Source organism: Ictidomys tridecemlineatus, chromosome 10 (assembly GCF_052094955.1).
Source record: "Ictidomys tridecemlineatus isolate mIctTri1 chromosome 10, mIctTri1.hap1, whole genome shotgun sequence".
NCBI lineage: Eukaryota > Metazoa > Chordata > Mammalia > Rodentia > Sciuridae > Ictidomys > Ictidomys tridecemlineatus.
In genome coordinates, this window is record NC_135486.1 from 141,586,681 (window position 1) to 141,603,679 (window position 16,999).

The window sequence follows — 16,999 nt, forward strand, 5'->3', positions numbered from 1 at the left end:
CAGGCAGGCATGTGGGCCAGACCCATGTGGCCTCATCCTCACCTGGAGCCAGACGTGGCTTGTCACTTTATGCCTTCCAAATGTAAGTGTTGAGCATTTTGTTAGTAGCCAAATGAAGCTTCGAGCTGGATCTCAGTTTGCTAGCCCTTTCTTTAAAAAACTAGTTAATTCCACCAAATGTTGTAGTTTGTGATTCTCAACAAGAATTATTATCACTATTCCCACGATCATTCAGAACATTTATTATCTACTATTTGCTGAACCTTCCTTACAATAACCCTTGATAAAGTAGATAATTTTATCCCCGTTTTTCAGTTGTAAAAGCAGAGTTTCAGAGATGTTTCATGATTTTTCCAAGGTCAAGTGACTTAGAGCCAGTGGGGGCAGAAACAAAACTAGGTTGCGGAGTATCTGAAGTCAGGTTTCTCCAGCTACGCTCTTAGCGCCTCCAGAGTTCACTACGCCTCCTGTCTGAATGTCCCTCCTCTGGGTCTCATTGCAGTCTTGCAGGTAGAATCTTCCTACCTTCAAATGATTCACTCTGCTCAGATCCCTTCTTGATTGGATTTAAAACACCACTTGGGGTTCTTCAAGTGAGCAGGAGGTTCTGGTTACAGGATGTCTATACCCCGTAAGGGCCAGGTGTCCAACCAGAACCCAGCTTCAGGATTCTTAGAGGTGGCTTTATTGAAATGAGAATGGTGGCTAGTGGCCGTTCCAGGTTAGCGTGTGTTTGATCACCATTGATAAGCACAAGTAGCTGTATGAGACGTTGCCAACTTTGGACTCAGACAAAGCTGGCAGAAGTTTCAGTTTTTCTCAATTTTTTTTTTTCCCTCTGAGCTTCAATTTCTTCTTGGGTTTGGCAAGGAAACCGTGACAAAGCATGTGGTGCCTCCCTGATGGAAACCCAGTGCCACCTTGGTGGTCACTCTTATTCCTGTTAGCTGTGGTGGAAGTTGCATATGGAGTTCCTAACATTTTACTGTTGTGAGGAGCATCTGCATTCCCTGGTCACTTACTAGAAATACAGGCTACCAGGGCCCAGCCCAGGTCTACTTGATAAAAAAACTGCACTTTAAAAAGTCCCCTGGTGATGATATGAAACATAATAAGATTTAGAAACAAGACCCTAGGATACCCCCGATCTCCATATGGGCATCATAATCCTGAAGTCTAGAGGTCTTAGGAGGTAACATTTATTTCCATTGTTTTTGGTGTGGCTGAGTTTCTAGAACTCCACTGTGAAATGATCACAATATTGACACCTAAGGATTTTAAGATTAGGCCATAATCCCAGTTCAGGGTTAAGCCTGGGAATTCTAGAGTATTCAGTAAAGAGTTGGAATTGGGAATTTGGAATTGTTATTGTTGTCTTTATGATATTGAGTTAGATATCTTCTGTTAAAGTCACTATTATCCTAACACATGGAGGCGGGTGAATAAGAGCAAGTCATTCATATATTAAAACAGAGCATGATTAAAGAGAAAGTCATACAGAGATTCTTGGTACTCTTCTTGCAACTCTCCTATAAAGACAGAAATTTCATCAAAATAACTTTAGCAAAGAGAAAAAAAGACAAGAAACAATATATTTATCGTATTATTTACATGATAGATTGGCTTCAGGGTTCCTTTCCTTATGGGATCTCCTGCTACAATTAAAACATGATTCAATTTGTAAGAATTAAATATACATGCAACATTTCCTTGCAACATCTGTGCCTAAAAGGAAATATCCATGCACTGAATGCTCTGCCATAGCCATTCAGAGAAGCACATCTTTCAGACTGGTATAAAAATATTAACTGTGGAAATATCCTTACATGGATTAGCTCATGCTAGCCCAATGTTCAAAAATGCATAAGTGCAAAAGCAGAAACCTCATAGCAATCGCCCAGGCCTCTGAATCTAATAAAAGTTTGAGGCTTGTGTGTTACTACCCCGGAACCCTCTGTGGTGCCTCACTGATCCTCAGGGCAAGGTTCATTCAAAGGTAGGTGAGTGTGTATTAGTTTGCTAGGGCTGCTGTAACAAGGTGCCACAGAGTTGGGGACTTAGGCAACAGAAATACATTTTCATAAAATTCTGGAGGCTGCAAGGCGCTCTCGGGGTTGGTTTCTTTGACCTCTTTAGCTTATAGATGGCTGTCTTCTCTCTGTGACCTTACGGGATCTTACTTTCATTAGAAGGAGACCAGCCATTTATTTATGTGAGGACCCACCTAGCTGACCTCATTTGACTGAATTTTATCTTTGTAAAGATCTGCTCTTGCAACCGTCCTGTTCCAAGCTCCTAGGGGTTAGGACTTGGACATAGGAATCTCCCAGGTACACTTCAGTGCACACAGCAGGGTGGAAGTGGGAGGCCCTCTTCAGGAAGGGAAACCAAGAGGGGCCTCCAGTTAGCACCATTCCCCTAACTCCATTCTATTTTTTTTTTTCTAAAAGGAAAAAAAGGTTTTGTTTTTTTTTTAAAAAAAAAAAAAAATCACTCTAGGATACTGGAAGCAGGAAGGAGCCCTTGATAGAATGAGTCATGGCTTAGGAACCCAATGCTTGCTGTTCCCTTAGCATTTGCCTGAATGACAACAAGGCTTTTGGTAAAAGAAAAATCACCCATGCCTGGTTCTGTTTTGTTTTTCTTTCCTACCTATAAAGAAGGACTCATGCTGCCTGCCCCTTCCTGTTCGGGAGGCACAGACGCAGTGCAAATATCCTTTGGCAAATGTTGAAGGACAGTACTTTTCTATGGAGAATCGACACATTATTTCCAGCCTCGATGACGGTCACTGCTAAAGGCTTTTCATTGTGAGAGCAACCTGGAGGAGAAATAGAGAATGCACAGTTGACCAAAGTCATCATAGTTAGATATCATAAAAATGGTCCTAAAGGAGTTTTTAATTTATTTATCTCAGTGCATAATGCAGCTGATCGTGCAGAGGAAGATGCAGGTTGGTTTTCAGAATGATTCCTTTGTTTCCACATGTTCATCTTGATTTCTGGGCATTTGAATACTAAAGGGAAAGCGTGCTTTTTTGGTTTTTTTTCTGGAAAGTGCATAGCCCTGCAAAGGAGCCCCAGAGCCCGCACAGTGCCAACATCCTTGAACCCTGTCTTTTTCCTGCTGAGCTCCAGGGGCAGAGGGCCTATATTCACTCGGCCAGTGGCCTGGGGCTTTCCAGCCTCAGCTCTTTGGCTAGCCGGAGGACACCAGCCAAGTGGGACCCCAGCCATCTGGGTGACCATGGCAGGCTTGGGAGCAGGCTCTGGTTACTCCCGGATTGAGTCCCATCCTGCCGCTAGCCACTTACGCAGGCACTCACAGCCCAGGCTGTGGATCACCAGCTGCCCTGGTCTCCTGTGTAAGTGGGTGAGACACCCTTTAAAAGAACCAGGAAATAAGGGGAAAATAAGGGACTGTCTTAGACCCGGCTTGTGAATGCATTTGAACTTAAACATGCAAATTCACAGCTCTAAATAGGCACCCCTAAGAAGAGGTGCTTGGAAAAAGCACTATTTTTAGCAAAGAAAATAAAGATAGAGGGTTCCTTTAAAATGCATTATAATTCAGCTACCCATATTAATCCTTCTGACAGGTAGATACTCTTTTAGGTGCTGGGGATAAAAGATGAGAAGATTTGACTGTGTCCCAGGGAATTCTCTAGGGAAGACCTACATGGAAATAGAAAATTGTAATCCAGCCTGAAGAAGGACCTACCAGGGAGATTCAAAAGCACACAGACGAGGGGACAGTTAATTCACTCCCAGGTCGTGGGTTGGGAGATCACTTTTAAGCTATGCAGAACAGAGACGGGAAACCTTTTCTTTTTCTTTTTTTTATTTTTGAGTCAAAGAATTATGAAATGAGCAACATTCAACTCTGTTTGACATTAAAAAAAGTGAATTTCCTCTGGCTAAACCCAGGAGTGGAAGTGGATGGACACTTCCCTTCTCCACCAGCTCCAGTCAAACGGTGGTGATTGTCTGGTTCATTGTTGAGAAGGATTCTGAGGATTCTGGGCCAATGGGAAAGGATGATCTTAACGCTGTCTGGCTGGCTTAGGAACCGGTAGACAGTGGTCCAGTTTGCACTTGTTGCCATTGTTCAATTTTAAGGAGCTTGATAAACAAGGACATCTACAAAGCACAGAATAGCATCACGGTCCTAGACACAGGCTCATGGTAGCTGGAAGTAAATGGCCCCAAATAGGGCTTGGGGACAGATAGATGCACTTCAGGAATCTCGTGGGAAAGCTCTCTGGCTGCTATGTTGGGAAGTGCTTTGAATGACCTTATAAACCCTGCTGTTGCTTGTAGCTATCAACTATTTGACTTGCTTTTTTAAACAAATTAAACGGTGGTCTTCCCTGAGGCCCCCCAAATAAGTGCAGTTTACAGTATTGTTGTTTGTTTCCTGCTTTGTTTTGTTGAATGCAAAGCTCCCTCTTAAGAAAAGGTCACAGAGCACTAAGAGAACATACTGTAAGCACTTTGCAAATTAAATTGAAGGATGTTTTCAGGTAAAATAAAAACCAAGTCTTGTGGTGCATGGATTTTGTTTTACAAAGGTCAAAATCATTGCATAAAGTTTTAGTTGTTTTTTTTTTTTTTTTTTTTTACTACTAAGAGAGCTTTCAAAGAACTTCTTTCAGACCAATTTCTCAGGATCCACAGCATAAGAAGAATTAGGAAAAGCTTCATTATGCTGCCAGGGTTTAGCTCTTTAGACAGAATCTGTGTTGTGTCCCAGAGGGATTCTGTGAACTGCATTGAGGATATTGAAAATTGACCCAGGCATTCTAATTGCACAATACTGAAATGCCCTTCTGGGTGTGTTTTTGTTATAATTAGATGGTTTTTCTTTTGAAATCGCGGTACCCAGGAAACTTGAGATCTGGCTTTAAAAGTGGTTTTCCACCAGGGACATGCAGGAGGAGAAAACCCTAGCGCGTGCTCCAAACCCACCTGTCAGCGTGGCGCCCTACAGACACTGGTTGGGTCGCTCCCTGTGCACCTCCAGGAGCGTCACCTTCTCCCTAAGATCTCTAATCCTGGCAGAACACACCATGACCTCTGCAGAGCCATGCGTGAGTGCTGCTGGCCAAGAGCGCTTGTCCTGGGGTGCCCTCCTGGGGGGCGGAACTGGCTCCCGTCGGGTGACCTCACACCCCAACCCTCAACCTCTGGGGGTGCCTTCTTTTTGCTCTTGATCCCCATTCCTGTGCCAGTTACCTGCAAACGGTGAAAATACCTAAGGAGAAATTAGACCACGCGACGCCTCTGAGGCTGGCAGGTGTCACTTTGGAGGAAAGTAGTGGACACAGAACATCAGATGAGCAAAGTGCTCGTCCCCCAAGGGCCCCGCGGTCAGAGTGCAGGCACCACCAGGAGGTGAGCCGCTCATTGCCCCTCACGTCTGGGCTGCACTGGGGCATGGCTCTTTCCCGGCCACCAGGAGGGTGAGTGAGGGTGACAAGGACCAGGGACCTTCCCAGTGAAGATGGGGAAGACCCGACGGGCTTGTTAGGCTTGGTGACGGGGGCAGGGTGACAGGAGTCTAGAATTTTAGCCCAATCTCGGTTTCGCCTGAAAATAGTGTACACACACCAGAGAAGCACAGGGAGCAGAGGTGGAGGTGGATTTGGGGACCCGTCCCAGGGGTCTTCCTGTGTTCCGCATCTTTGACTTGGCCCCTGCAGGAGGGTGGCATGCAGGTCAGGAGAGATCAGTGAGAATAGAGTCTGGCTTCATGTCTCTTTGTGTATCTCTTGGGTGGAACCCCAGTGATGCTGGAAGTTTCAGTGGCACCGTTGGAGATCTTGAGGGAGACAGGACAAGATGGTAGAAACAACCTCGAGGGAGACTTCCCCAAGAGAGGGGCCAGTTCTCTGCTCCTGGAGGTGCACTTGAAAGAGAGCCTTCTGCTTGTGGAGATGCAAGGGACTGTGGACAGGAGTGGTTGTCCTTGCCCAGCCAGGGACGTGAACAGAAGCCACAGGAGGGCTCCCACTGTCCATAACGGGCTTTAGAACTCCTCCTGAGTCCCTCCTCTTCCTTTCCAAGTCTTTGAACTTGGACTTGGTAGCAGCAGGAGAGGAGAATTGGTCCCCTGAAGACTCCTGACCCCAGTCACCCTGCAGTGGGCAGCAGCTCAGAACAGGGTGAGGAGTGGGAGGATCTCAGGGCTCCGCTGTCCGGCCCGGCTGAAAAGTTCCACTTTGCCAGGGTCCGCCGGGGCCTGGCTCGCTGCAGTGCATCTGGCCTTGCAGGCTGGCGAAGCATCAGGAAGGTGGGGCTCCAGGAGGAAACCAGAGAGGGGGCACCTAAGGCCTGTTTTCTGGTGTCTCAGGGGGTCATGGGGGTGGCGGAGGTCACCCTCATTCTTCCCTGCCTTACTTCTTCCTCTGAGGGGCTGATTCAGAAAGGTTCAAGTTTGGGAGGAGGAAAATTTTTCTCTAAACATATCACCCCATACACTTAACCGTTTCTTGAGTGATTCCTAAGTGCCAGCTCCTGCCCAGGTCGCACCTCTTGGAGGTAGGTATATTGACCCCTGTTTTCCAGATGGTAATGCTGAGGCACAGAGAGGTACAGTGACTCACCAAGATCACACAGCACAGGGTTGTTTGAGTCAGGCTTCCTGTCTGTTTCTCCCTGATATTTTTGAAGTTCCCTTTTGAATATGGCGTACTCCTTCCCTTCCTGATCTACTGCTGGGTTCCAGGTCAGCCAGACCCCACTGGTCACACCCCATGGCATGCGCTTGGTGGGCTGGGGGGTGGGCTTCCTTGATCCCTTTTGGCCCAGGCAGGGGGCTTCCTTGGGTCTTGCTGTCACGCGGGCTGGGATGTGGCTGTGTGCTCTCTTCTCTGCCTCCCTGGTTCGCGCTGCGTGGGCTCTCGGGTGCAGCGTGCCTGTTCCAACCCGACACCCTCTCTCTCTCTCTCTCTCTCTCTCTCTCTGTCTCTCGTAGGCACGGTGCTGCTGTGTCAGACAAACCAGGAGGGACCCTCCATGTACAGTGCCCCCAGTTCACTTGTATATACTTCCGCAAGTAAGCCCCCTGTCGTGGCTCTCCCTGTTACGTCACGTAGATCCCAGTCCCGTCACCTTCCTGCCATGTGCGTCCCCCCCCCCATCTGTGCCCCCACCCTCTGTGGCTCTGGAGGTGAGGTCGATGCTCCTAAGCATGTCCCCGTTCCTGCCGCCTTAGCCCCTGAACCCCTCTGCTCATCCTCATCCACAGCCGACTCCACCCACCCCAGCGTCCAGCCATTCTTTGTTAGACCATGGACAGGAGGTGGTCACCGGGCTGGGGGAAGGTCATGGGAGGGGGACGCTCCTGTTCTTTGCCTGCTTTTGATCACAGCTTTGCAAATTAATATGAGATTCCTAAATAAAATCTGCCAGTCCCCGGCAGTGTAGCCCGGCAAAGGATGCTCGGTCAGCAATTGAGCCTGAGCGTCTCGCCGGGGGGAAAGGCGGTCAGCGAGTGGCGAGAGCCTTGTTGGCAAGGCTGTTCCCGTTGCTCTTTGATCCCAGTGTGGAGGAAGCACGAGGAAAGTGTGGGTTCTCACCCTTTCTCTGGTGGGCAGGGGAAGAGCCATGTAAACTAGCTTTTTAAAAAGTGAGTCTATTTTATCGTGTGTGTGTGAATATAGCCATCATGGGCTCCAGGAAGAGAACAGAGATAGAGTTGGAAGGCAGATCACAGTGAGGGGTGGAAGGGCCAGATTCCTGCCCCTGGGCTGAGGGTCTGGGGTGGAGGGTGCCGTCCCACCTTCCCACCCCACATCCCCAGAGGGGGTTGAGGAATTAAAGCCCAGCTATCCACCGCCATCGCTCAGGCGCTCTGCTACTCCTTGGGGTCTCCCAGCCCCAGCTGAGACCTAGCATCTGTCGAGGTCCTGCAAGGTCCCCATAGCTACCCAGTGAGCCTTGAGTGGCGTGTCAGGGCCAAAGTGAGCTCGGAGGGTCCCGGGGCAGGTTGAGTGGGCGACTGCTGAGGATGGAGAAGGGGTTGGGGAGAGCAGGAGTCAGGCTGATGATCACCAAGGGCACAAGAGACAGGGGCGTCCCCGCTGTCAACCACAGCGAGACAGTTCAGCCCCCAGCACGTGAGGCCGAGACACCCCCAGAGCCATCGCAGGAGCCCCAAGCATGACGGTGATAACCCCAGGTCCATGCACATGTTTAGGGGGTGGGGCAGGCGGGCATTTCTCCCAGCCATCTGCAATCCTCACTGGCCACGTCAGCCTTCATTAAATGCAAGATGACTCTGTATGCCCCAAGCAACCAAAACCTAGCCACAGTGTCTCTGGCTTTGTGACTGCTCTCCACCTGCCGTTCACCGTGGTGAAGGATTGCAGGGCTGCTACACACACCCACACACTCGGCCTTGCTTAAGCCCCCAGCCCCGCACCAGGTAGGTACGGTGATGCTTGCCTTACAGCCTGGGAGGCAGAGGGCTCAGAGAGGTGGAGTGGTTCTCCCAGGGTCACACAGCCCGTAGGACGTAGAGCTGTGGTTTTGAGCCAGGGGAAATTATTCAACCTTTGCTACCTTTCTGGATCTATGGGACTCCAAGTCCTGTAGTTACATCTTTACCTGCCCTTCCTTTTTCTGTATAAATGTTATTTTCTGAAGGAAAATTGGTACAGTGGGGTTGAGACCTGGAGTATTTCCCCTAACACTGTTGTCTTGTGGAACCATCTGGAATGAAATCTGTGTGTGTGCGTGGGGCAGGATGGTGCTGGTGGACCCACAGACACGGAATCTTGACTTTCACTAAGGTCCCATTCGTGAGCCACACAGGGCGAATGGTCACCACACTGGGCGATATGGCTTTGCACGATCAGGTGACAGATTTATATTTCCATTTTCTTCACAGAAGTGGACCAAAAGAATGATTCTGAAAAGTCCTGACTTGGGTACATGCAAAGTTCCAAAGTGGACCTAGGAAAGGGTTTTACGCACTAAACAGAAACGTTTCACCAATTCTCCATAATAAACTAGCAAGAGCCAACTGGGGAGATAGAATCTTCTAACCTAGGCCCTGGCAAACTCGCCACAGACTCAACCGGCCTGTGCCCTGTTATGAGGCCTGGGACCCCTGAATGCTTTTTACAGATTTCCAGGGATTGTAAAAACAGAGATATTTCACGGAGACATAGGGGCTGGCAGAGCGTAAAACGTGAACAGCTCCTCACAGCAACATGGTGCCAACCCTGGTTTAACGGGCCCATTTTACTATGAAAAGTGTAAGGTGACAGTTTAAACCATCTATGACGCTACATTTTACCCACATTCAAGGTAAAAATCTATAATAATCATAGACACCGTACAAGGTGTGTCCCACATCCCTGCGAAATGTTTTAAATGACATCTCAGTCACATCACCTAGACCTTTTCCTCTTATTATTTTCACATCTTAATTTTCATAAAGAGCCCTGAAAATGTTAATGGTCTAATATGCTCTTGTTTAATTATATTTCAATCTATTCCCACCACTGTCGATTCTTAGTGATTTTTTCAAAAACATTAAAATCCTACTATAGCAGTTTGAAAGAAAACCCTGAAGAGCATTCCCCACTATCCCATTTAAAATATATATATATATATATGCAGTAAGTGCCTCAAAGGAGCGCTCCCGGAGGACCTCCAGAAACCCCACGCACCTTGCCGTGCTCTGTCGGCATTCTGGAATGGGGGCCACTTCTGGACGTGGGCTTCTCCCCGGGGATAGCGGGGGCCTGGGGGACTCCCCCTGGAGGCTGTGCCCTGGTCACACACAGAGGCCACCTGCCAGCCCTACAGCCCCTGCACAGCTCCCGGTCTCCCCTGTGGCATTTGGACCAAGGCGGCATGCAGGTGTCTTCTCAAGATTCCCCAAGGTTCCCTCGAGTCTCCACGTGCAGACTGCAATGCCCAGTCTAGTCCACTCCACATCCCATTTCCCCCAGCAACCCCCACATCACGGAAAGGACCGTGTTTGCAAGAGAACACACGCACACGCTCACACATGCACACGCACACGCGCACGCGCACACGCACACGCACACACACTGTCACCGTGTTTCCGGGATCCCTCCCCGCCCCCCCGCTGTGGTTTGACTGGGGTGAGGAGCCCCACGTCTTGCCTTTGAGATGGGACAGGTGGAGACCATTCCTGTCTAGGAATCCATCCGTCGTCCCCAGAGCAGAAGTTCCCTCGCTTCTCAGCGTCTTTTAAGATGTGCTTGTTTTTGTTTTTTGAACCTGAAAGTGCGCGTTCCCTGACAGTTGGGCTCCTGAAAAAAACGACTTTGGTAAATTGGATTCTATGTATCCATTGACTTCCAAGATGGCTTGGAAGCAAAGTTTGCTTTCAGGTTTTCCTTCTGTCCCCAAAACAATCTTCCACTGGCCTTGAGTGTTTTAGGATTAAATTGCCCCTCTTCCTAGCCAAAGAGCTAATCATCTGTAAATAACACTCTTAACTTCAGTAGGGGGGATGGTTTTTAAAGGGATCCCCTGAAGGAGTCTAATGAAAATAATTCCTTCTGAAGTCATCTGCTTTTAAGAACCACTTTTGCATAATGCGCTTCCCCCCACCCACCTTAGTGAGCCTTTCTAATATGACCCAGGACATGAGAAGGCATTAAGGGAACGATTTGCACTCAGACCTCATGTGCCAATCAACCTCAGCCTGCAGCTCCTCCGTCTGACCGCAGGTGATCCCTAGTTGCTGCTCCTGCACCCCTCTCTATGCTGATATGAAATCTTGGATCAGGTTGTGTCCTGGGACATCACACATCCTCACATATGCCCCAAGAATTCACCCTCATCAAGAATGTCTACTGGTCCTACTTTCAAGCAAACTTAAATGAAGCTGGAGCAAAACCCCAGGAAGTTAGGTAAAATCATCTTGTACCAAATGCAAAATGTTTGCTATTAAGATTATTGAGTAGGATTTGAGCAGCAAATGATTTGGCCCCTTGCCAGAGACGGCAGGTGAAAGTGGCAGGGCTGGTGGTCTGACCCACTGACCACACAGCCCTAGGGCTGTGGATGGCTGACTCCGCCTTTCCAAGGCAAAGGCGCTGGCTGAGATGCCGGCAGCTCTGTGTGAACGCGGTGTGTGCGCTTCCCGTCAAGACCAGCCGTAGGCAGGACCCCGAAGGTAAGGACAAGATCACGGCCCCTTCAAAGCCCAGCATGACTTTCCTTGTGACTGGTTGAGATATCAGGAAGCAAATCCGTGTTTGCAGGGATGGAAAAGTCCACCTCTCAGTCGGATTAGCAAAGCCGGAATCCCTTTTTTGCATGGGATGGAGCTGTCTCCAGAAGGAGGTAAATAAATGTCATCAACTTTGTGTTCTCACAAATGAATGGATTTCAAACTAAAAAAGCAACATGGGGTCATGGTCATTGGGGAAGCATGCACACCCACCCGTGATTGTACTTGTGTGGCAATAAGATGCCCACTTTGTCCAGGGACACAAGTGACCTGGCTAGGCTCCAGCATCTTTACACCTTTTCCCCAGGATAATTCACAGGTGGACCTACACTCCTGTAACAGGGGAGGGCGGTGGCAGTGCCATGATCTATGGGTACCTGGTGACCATCTCCCACCCAGGCTATGGCACCCTCCTGCTGTCTCATATGGAGTGGATGGTCTCCATCCTAGTCACCCAGGCGCCTTCTTTCTGCACCGGTAAAGACTGCAGTGAGCATCTCTGGACACACCCTATGGCTCTCAATTCCCCCCCTGGAGCTGTTGGCTCCATTCCAGCCTGTTCCTCATGATGTCTTGCTTCTGCTCCCTCAATTTTGCAAAGTGGGTGGGTGTAAAACAGCATCCCCTTCCTCCTAGTTATGAGCATCATCATTCAGGTATTTAATTGTCATTTGGATTTTACCTCTTGGGAATGTCCCTAATTCCTTCTCTCTGTTTCTCTTCCGAGTTTTTCTTATTGTATTGTTCATCAGGGAACCTAACCTGTGAAGCACATTCGATCTTAACATGTTTTCATTTTGGTTATCTGACCTTGCTTACATTTTATTATATGTCTTTAATTGTAGGCAAATGTATCTACCTTTTATCAGTTTTAAATTTCATCTGAGCTTACGATGAATAGTTCCAGTTGGCTTGAGTACTCTCTTAGGCTGCTTGAGCCACCCTGCCAACATATCAGACTGAGTCACCTCTTTTCTCACTGTTGTGGACGCTGGAAGTCCAAGACCAAGGTGTGGCATGGTTAGGTCTTGGTAAGGGCTTGATGGCCACCTTCTCTCTGTCCTTACTCAAAGAGAGTGAAATTGAGCACTCACGGGTGTCTCTTCTCACACTAAACACAAATCCCATCATGAGGCCCTCACCCTTATGTCCTCTGTAAACCTCACCTCTCCAAGGACCAGCTCCAAGGAGCAGCACAGTGTTCATTAGTAGGACTCTGGGTGTTTTATTTGTCCAGAGCTAAAGAAGCATTTTCCAGAAGAAATTCTGTGCAGTTCCATCTGCTCTCCAACACACATGTGTTCTTTCACAGTCCCGTAGCAGCCACACCTGAATGTGAGGTCCTTGTGCTGACAAATCCTAAGGTTAAGACACTTCCCTCTGCCCTGGTCACCTCTGACCATCCCCCACAAAGAAGCCAGAGAGCATAAAGTGTGGCAACCCAATGCTACCCAAATGTGAAATCATCTCCTTTGTTCACTCCAGTGAAACTCAAGGCCAGTGGTAGAGGCACGGTGTTAATTGATGTACCAATTGCAGATTTCATGGAAGTAATTGTGTGAAATTCATGAAATAATGATTTAAGTGGCAGAAACATGCATAAATCAAGCCTGGGCTGCTCTACCTTTAGGTAATTGGTAGAACTTCCATCGGCTTCTGTAATTAAAAGTGAGGGCCTTGATTAATTCACAGCTTCCTGTCTCTCCTCTGCCCAGTACGGAAAATGTCACAGACCGTGTTCAGTTCATAGAAAGTACAGGCACGGGTCACCAGGTCACAATACACTGGTGTCAAGAGCTCTGTCCACTCACTTGCAGGTTTCTGGTTGACTCCAAGGCAGCCCTTTCTTTCTAGTATTTTCTGAGAACTATTTATTACAGTGAGGAACTGAGGCATTCCAACTAGACATAATATAAAGGGCACACACACACACACACACACACACACAGTTCAGATAAATAATATTTAATGTAATATCTTTTAAAACTCTAAAGTAATGGGAAAAGATTCATGATGAACAAAGTATCAAAATTCTCCATGAAGACAGGATAGGCATTATTAATTTTTCTTCTTAGACTATAGGATTCAATATAGCTCAATGCAATAGTTCTTTAAGTTGAATGGTGTGCTCTTCATGGATTTAGAAAATTGGATTTAACTTGACTGTGGTCTGTTTTTGAGTCTCCCCCAAGTTAGGATTTGCACCAAAGGTAAATACCTAACTGGTCTTACCATAGATTTAGACCTGAAATAATGAGAAGAAGGAGAGGAAGGAGAAGTGGGTATTGAGCCCGTGCTGTATGCAAGGACCTTCAAATAAACTTTCTCACGTAATCCGCACATAAACATGATGAAATCGCGTGTTTATCAAGGCACCTCTGCTTATGAGAAATTTGGAGTTGAAGGAACTAGGAAGGTTGTCCATCCCAGCAAGACAGCTTTGCACCCAGCCTATCTGAATCCCCAGCCTCCCTCATCACCACCTCTAAACCTGTACCCCCCAAACTGTCCCGGCCTGGGCTCCTAGATACAGCAGAGCCAGGAGTGGCTCCCTGAACCCGGAGCTGCTGGCCAGCAGCCCTGTTTGGGCCAGGGTCGTGCCTTCTTCTCCCATCCTGTGACTCTGGAGCGGTAGCTTGTCCGTCTGCTATGTCTTGGCCAGTTTTCTCTTTAGAGGGCCACATAGAGCCCTCGGCTTTCCCAGCCCTGGGGTCTCTAAGGGGGACAGCAGCAGAGACTCCTGTACCTGCACCGACAGCCAGAGATGACCACACTGGCACACACGTGAGTGGGTGAGGCTGTCCCAGTAAAACTTCACGGAACCCACAGTCTGAGGGCCAGAGTCTGCTCATGGGCCACACTGTCCACTCTTTCTCAAACCATGGTTCTCATCTGAAATGGCAAGACAGCACTGGTCACTTAGGGGCTTCTTTTAAGTATGCCTCCACCCGTCACCTCCACATCCGTGGCCATTTTATGACATTTCAAAACAAGAAATGTCAGTAGGTGCACACACGGAGGCCCTCCTCCTGGTTCTTGTTCAAAGTAGAACAATATATCAACTTGATCTAGGTACAGTGACTCCATTGTTAGTCTGACCCTCACAACAAAGTGATGAATCTGGTTTGGGGGGCTCTGCTCTGATGCTGTTGGCCTCCTCTCTAAGACCTGCTCAGTTTCCCTGGGCAAAGTGGTGACACGCCATGACCTTACTCAGGATCCCCCTCCTGCGCTGTGCCGCCTCTCTCTCCTTCCACAGACCTCCAACCATCCCGGCTGTAAAGCAGCCTCAGGACTGGACCCTGCCCATCAGAGACCCAGACACCGTCTCTGTCCTCCTTTAGAGCGGCAGCACACCTATGATCCCCGCTCATGTCTATGGAAATACCTCCTTCTATCCTTCACTCGCTTCGTCATTGTTTGGATTGGGAAGAGGTTGAAAACGCCTCACATCTTTCCACCAGTCTTGCTGGGGTTCACTCCACATGCCAGAGGCCATTCTGTGTACCACAAGTGTGCCTCTAGCCAGACCTGCGTGAGCTGGCCTCCACCACCCCTGCGTTCTTGATGTGCAACAGACACGTAACGCTCAGCTCTCAGCATCCAGAGCTTTCCTCCTAGGGTGGGGAGGTGGAAGCCCACAGGAGCTCCGCCACGGTGAATACTCCTGGGGGGCCCCGGGGGGTGGATTCAGGATCACCTCCTGCAGTGCCATTTGGCACTCTGGACAGACTCGTGGGCCCTGAGACCCCATTTGTTTCATGGAACCCACAGATGGAGAGATGTTAGATACCTACCATGTGGCCTGCTCCGTCTGCTGCCACAATCCCAGCACCTGCTTGATTTCCTGACCAAAGGCTGACTACCGCTGGGCACCGTCCCCAGGAGCCATGCACAAGATCCACTCCAGGAAGCTTTCCTTCCCATCAGGGAAGCCCCTGGTTTTGCTTCACCCACCTACCCTGCTCTTCCAGTGGCCCCGGCAGCTCTGACTCAGACCCGTGATCCTCGAGAAGCTTGCACTAGCCCTTACGTGGGCTAATTCAGCTCTTCTACCTGATGCCAGGTTTCACAAGTTCACGTGTGTTCTCAGTCCCTGACACCTCTCTCACCAACACCGGGCTACTGGGAGACCTAGACACGGCCACACACACACACTCAAACAACACTAGTTGATCACTCCCATTCTTTAAAGCAAAAACCCTACAAAGAAATGGAAGCCACTTTCCAAGGGACCCCTGCCTCACTCTCTCGGCACCTTGGTCACGAATCTCCATGCACAGCGGTGGCTTCTGTCTTTTTCAGATGGGGGTCTAGTTTCTGCAAGAGACTGCCGGTTGCAAAAACCGCCATCCCGTGGTGTGACCCAAACATCTTATTTGTCTTGATATTTCTTTCGCAGAAATACATTTGACAGATAAGGAGTCACTGGAGGATGCGTTTGCTTTGTGTCAGACAGATATTAAAACAATAAACCACGTTGCCCTGGGATTCTGGCGCACGCACAGCCAGAGAACAAGGCCGAGATGAGATGTTTCTGGAAAGCAGCAGCGAGGCACTTGTTCTGGGGGGATTCCCTGGGAACGCCGAGCCCTGTGATAGCGTTGACAGAGACTATTTCTAAGGCTCACGTTTTCTTAAGAGGATCAACCGGCTGGTGCGGCTCCCAGGTCTAACTCCTCCACAATGCCCACCCTCCTCCGGCCCCTGCAGTGGCACCACGGCAACCCTTCCGTAGTCTGAGAAGCTTATATTGAGAGCCTGTTTTTTTAAGCACTGATCTGCACTTCATTTGCTTCCCCACACGACGATGGGTTTAAAATGGGAAAAAAAAAAAAAGTAGAATAAAATCAGAACCGTTCTACCTTCAGAGCTCTGAACTTGGAAATCGCAGGGACTGAAGATGAGGCCCCAGAGGCAGCTGGGTGTGTGAGAGCAGGCGCACCTTCCTGGGGGACTCGGCTTTGGGACCTGAGCTGAGCCTCCGGTCTGCCGAGAACGTGCAGCGGCCTTCAGATAATTCAAGTGCAGGGCTGAGAGCCCTGGAGGCTGCAGAGAAGTGCGTCCGGGGAGATTGCTCCCCTCCCACTCTGGCCTTGTTTTCCTTCCAAAACAAGTCGCCCCACTGGAGTCAAAGATGCTCAAAAAGAAGCTGAGCTTGCCTCCCACAGGATTTTTGGAAAAAGAACTTGGCATAGTTCATTTAAATCCAGCAGTTTAAACACTTGCTCCCTAGGAATGACCACGGTACCATCTTCTTAAATTCTTTTCATTTTCCAAAAGTGACCCACCAGGTCCCAAACTATGTGTTGCTACTGAAGAGCACAGGAGCCATGTAAAGAAAATGGGGTTTCAGAACCAAATAATATGCTGCGTATTTTACATCTATCTCCTTGAGTGTTTTTTTTTAATTGGTGGTTTGTTTGTTGGTACCCAGGATTGAACTGTGGGTGCTTAAGCACGGAGCCACATCCCCAGCCCTTTTTATGTTTTATTTTGAGACAGGCCTCACACTAGGTTGCTTATAGCCTCGCTAAGTTGCTGAGGCTCGCCTCAACCCTGTGTTTGTCCTGCCTTGGCCTCCTGAGCTGGAGGGTAGCAGGCATGTGCCACTAAACCCAGTCTTCCTTGGGTTTTATTTGTGTCCCTCGTGGGGCTCTTGCTACCTAACTGCTCTTCATATAAACACAAACAGGCCAACATGAGAACCATCCAGACAGGCTCCCCAGGCCATGGGTATGTATCACTCCACCCTTTGAAATTGCTTTTGGGGGTCTGT

General features: G+C 48.8%; 1 protein-coding gene across 48 annotated transcripts in view; it reads left to right on the top strand.

The window, feature by feature from the left end:
- Positions 1-16,999, top strand: part of Rbfox1 (RNA binding fox-1 homolog 1) — a 2,023,047-nt gene that overhangs the window by 1,944,552 nt on the left and 61,496 nt on the right. For 39 of the 48 annotated variants that reach the window (XM_078024580.1, XM_078024586.1, XM_078024579.1 and 36 more), the window contains one exon: positions 6,976-7,056. The exons of the other annotated variants lie outside the window; for them this stretch is intronic. In XM_078024580.1, the coding sequence (XP_077880706.1) occupies positions 6,976-7,056 (81 nt within the window). The remainder of the gene's footprint in view (positions 1-6,975; positions 7,057-16,999) is intronic. 48 annotated transcript variants of the gene reach the window in all.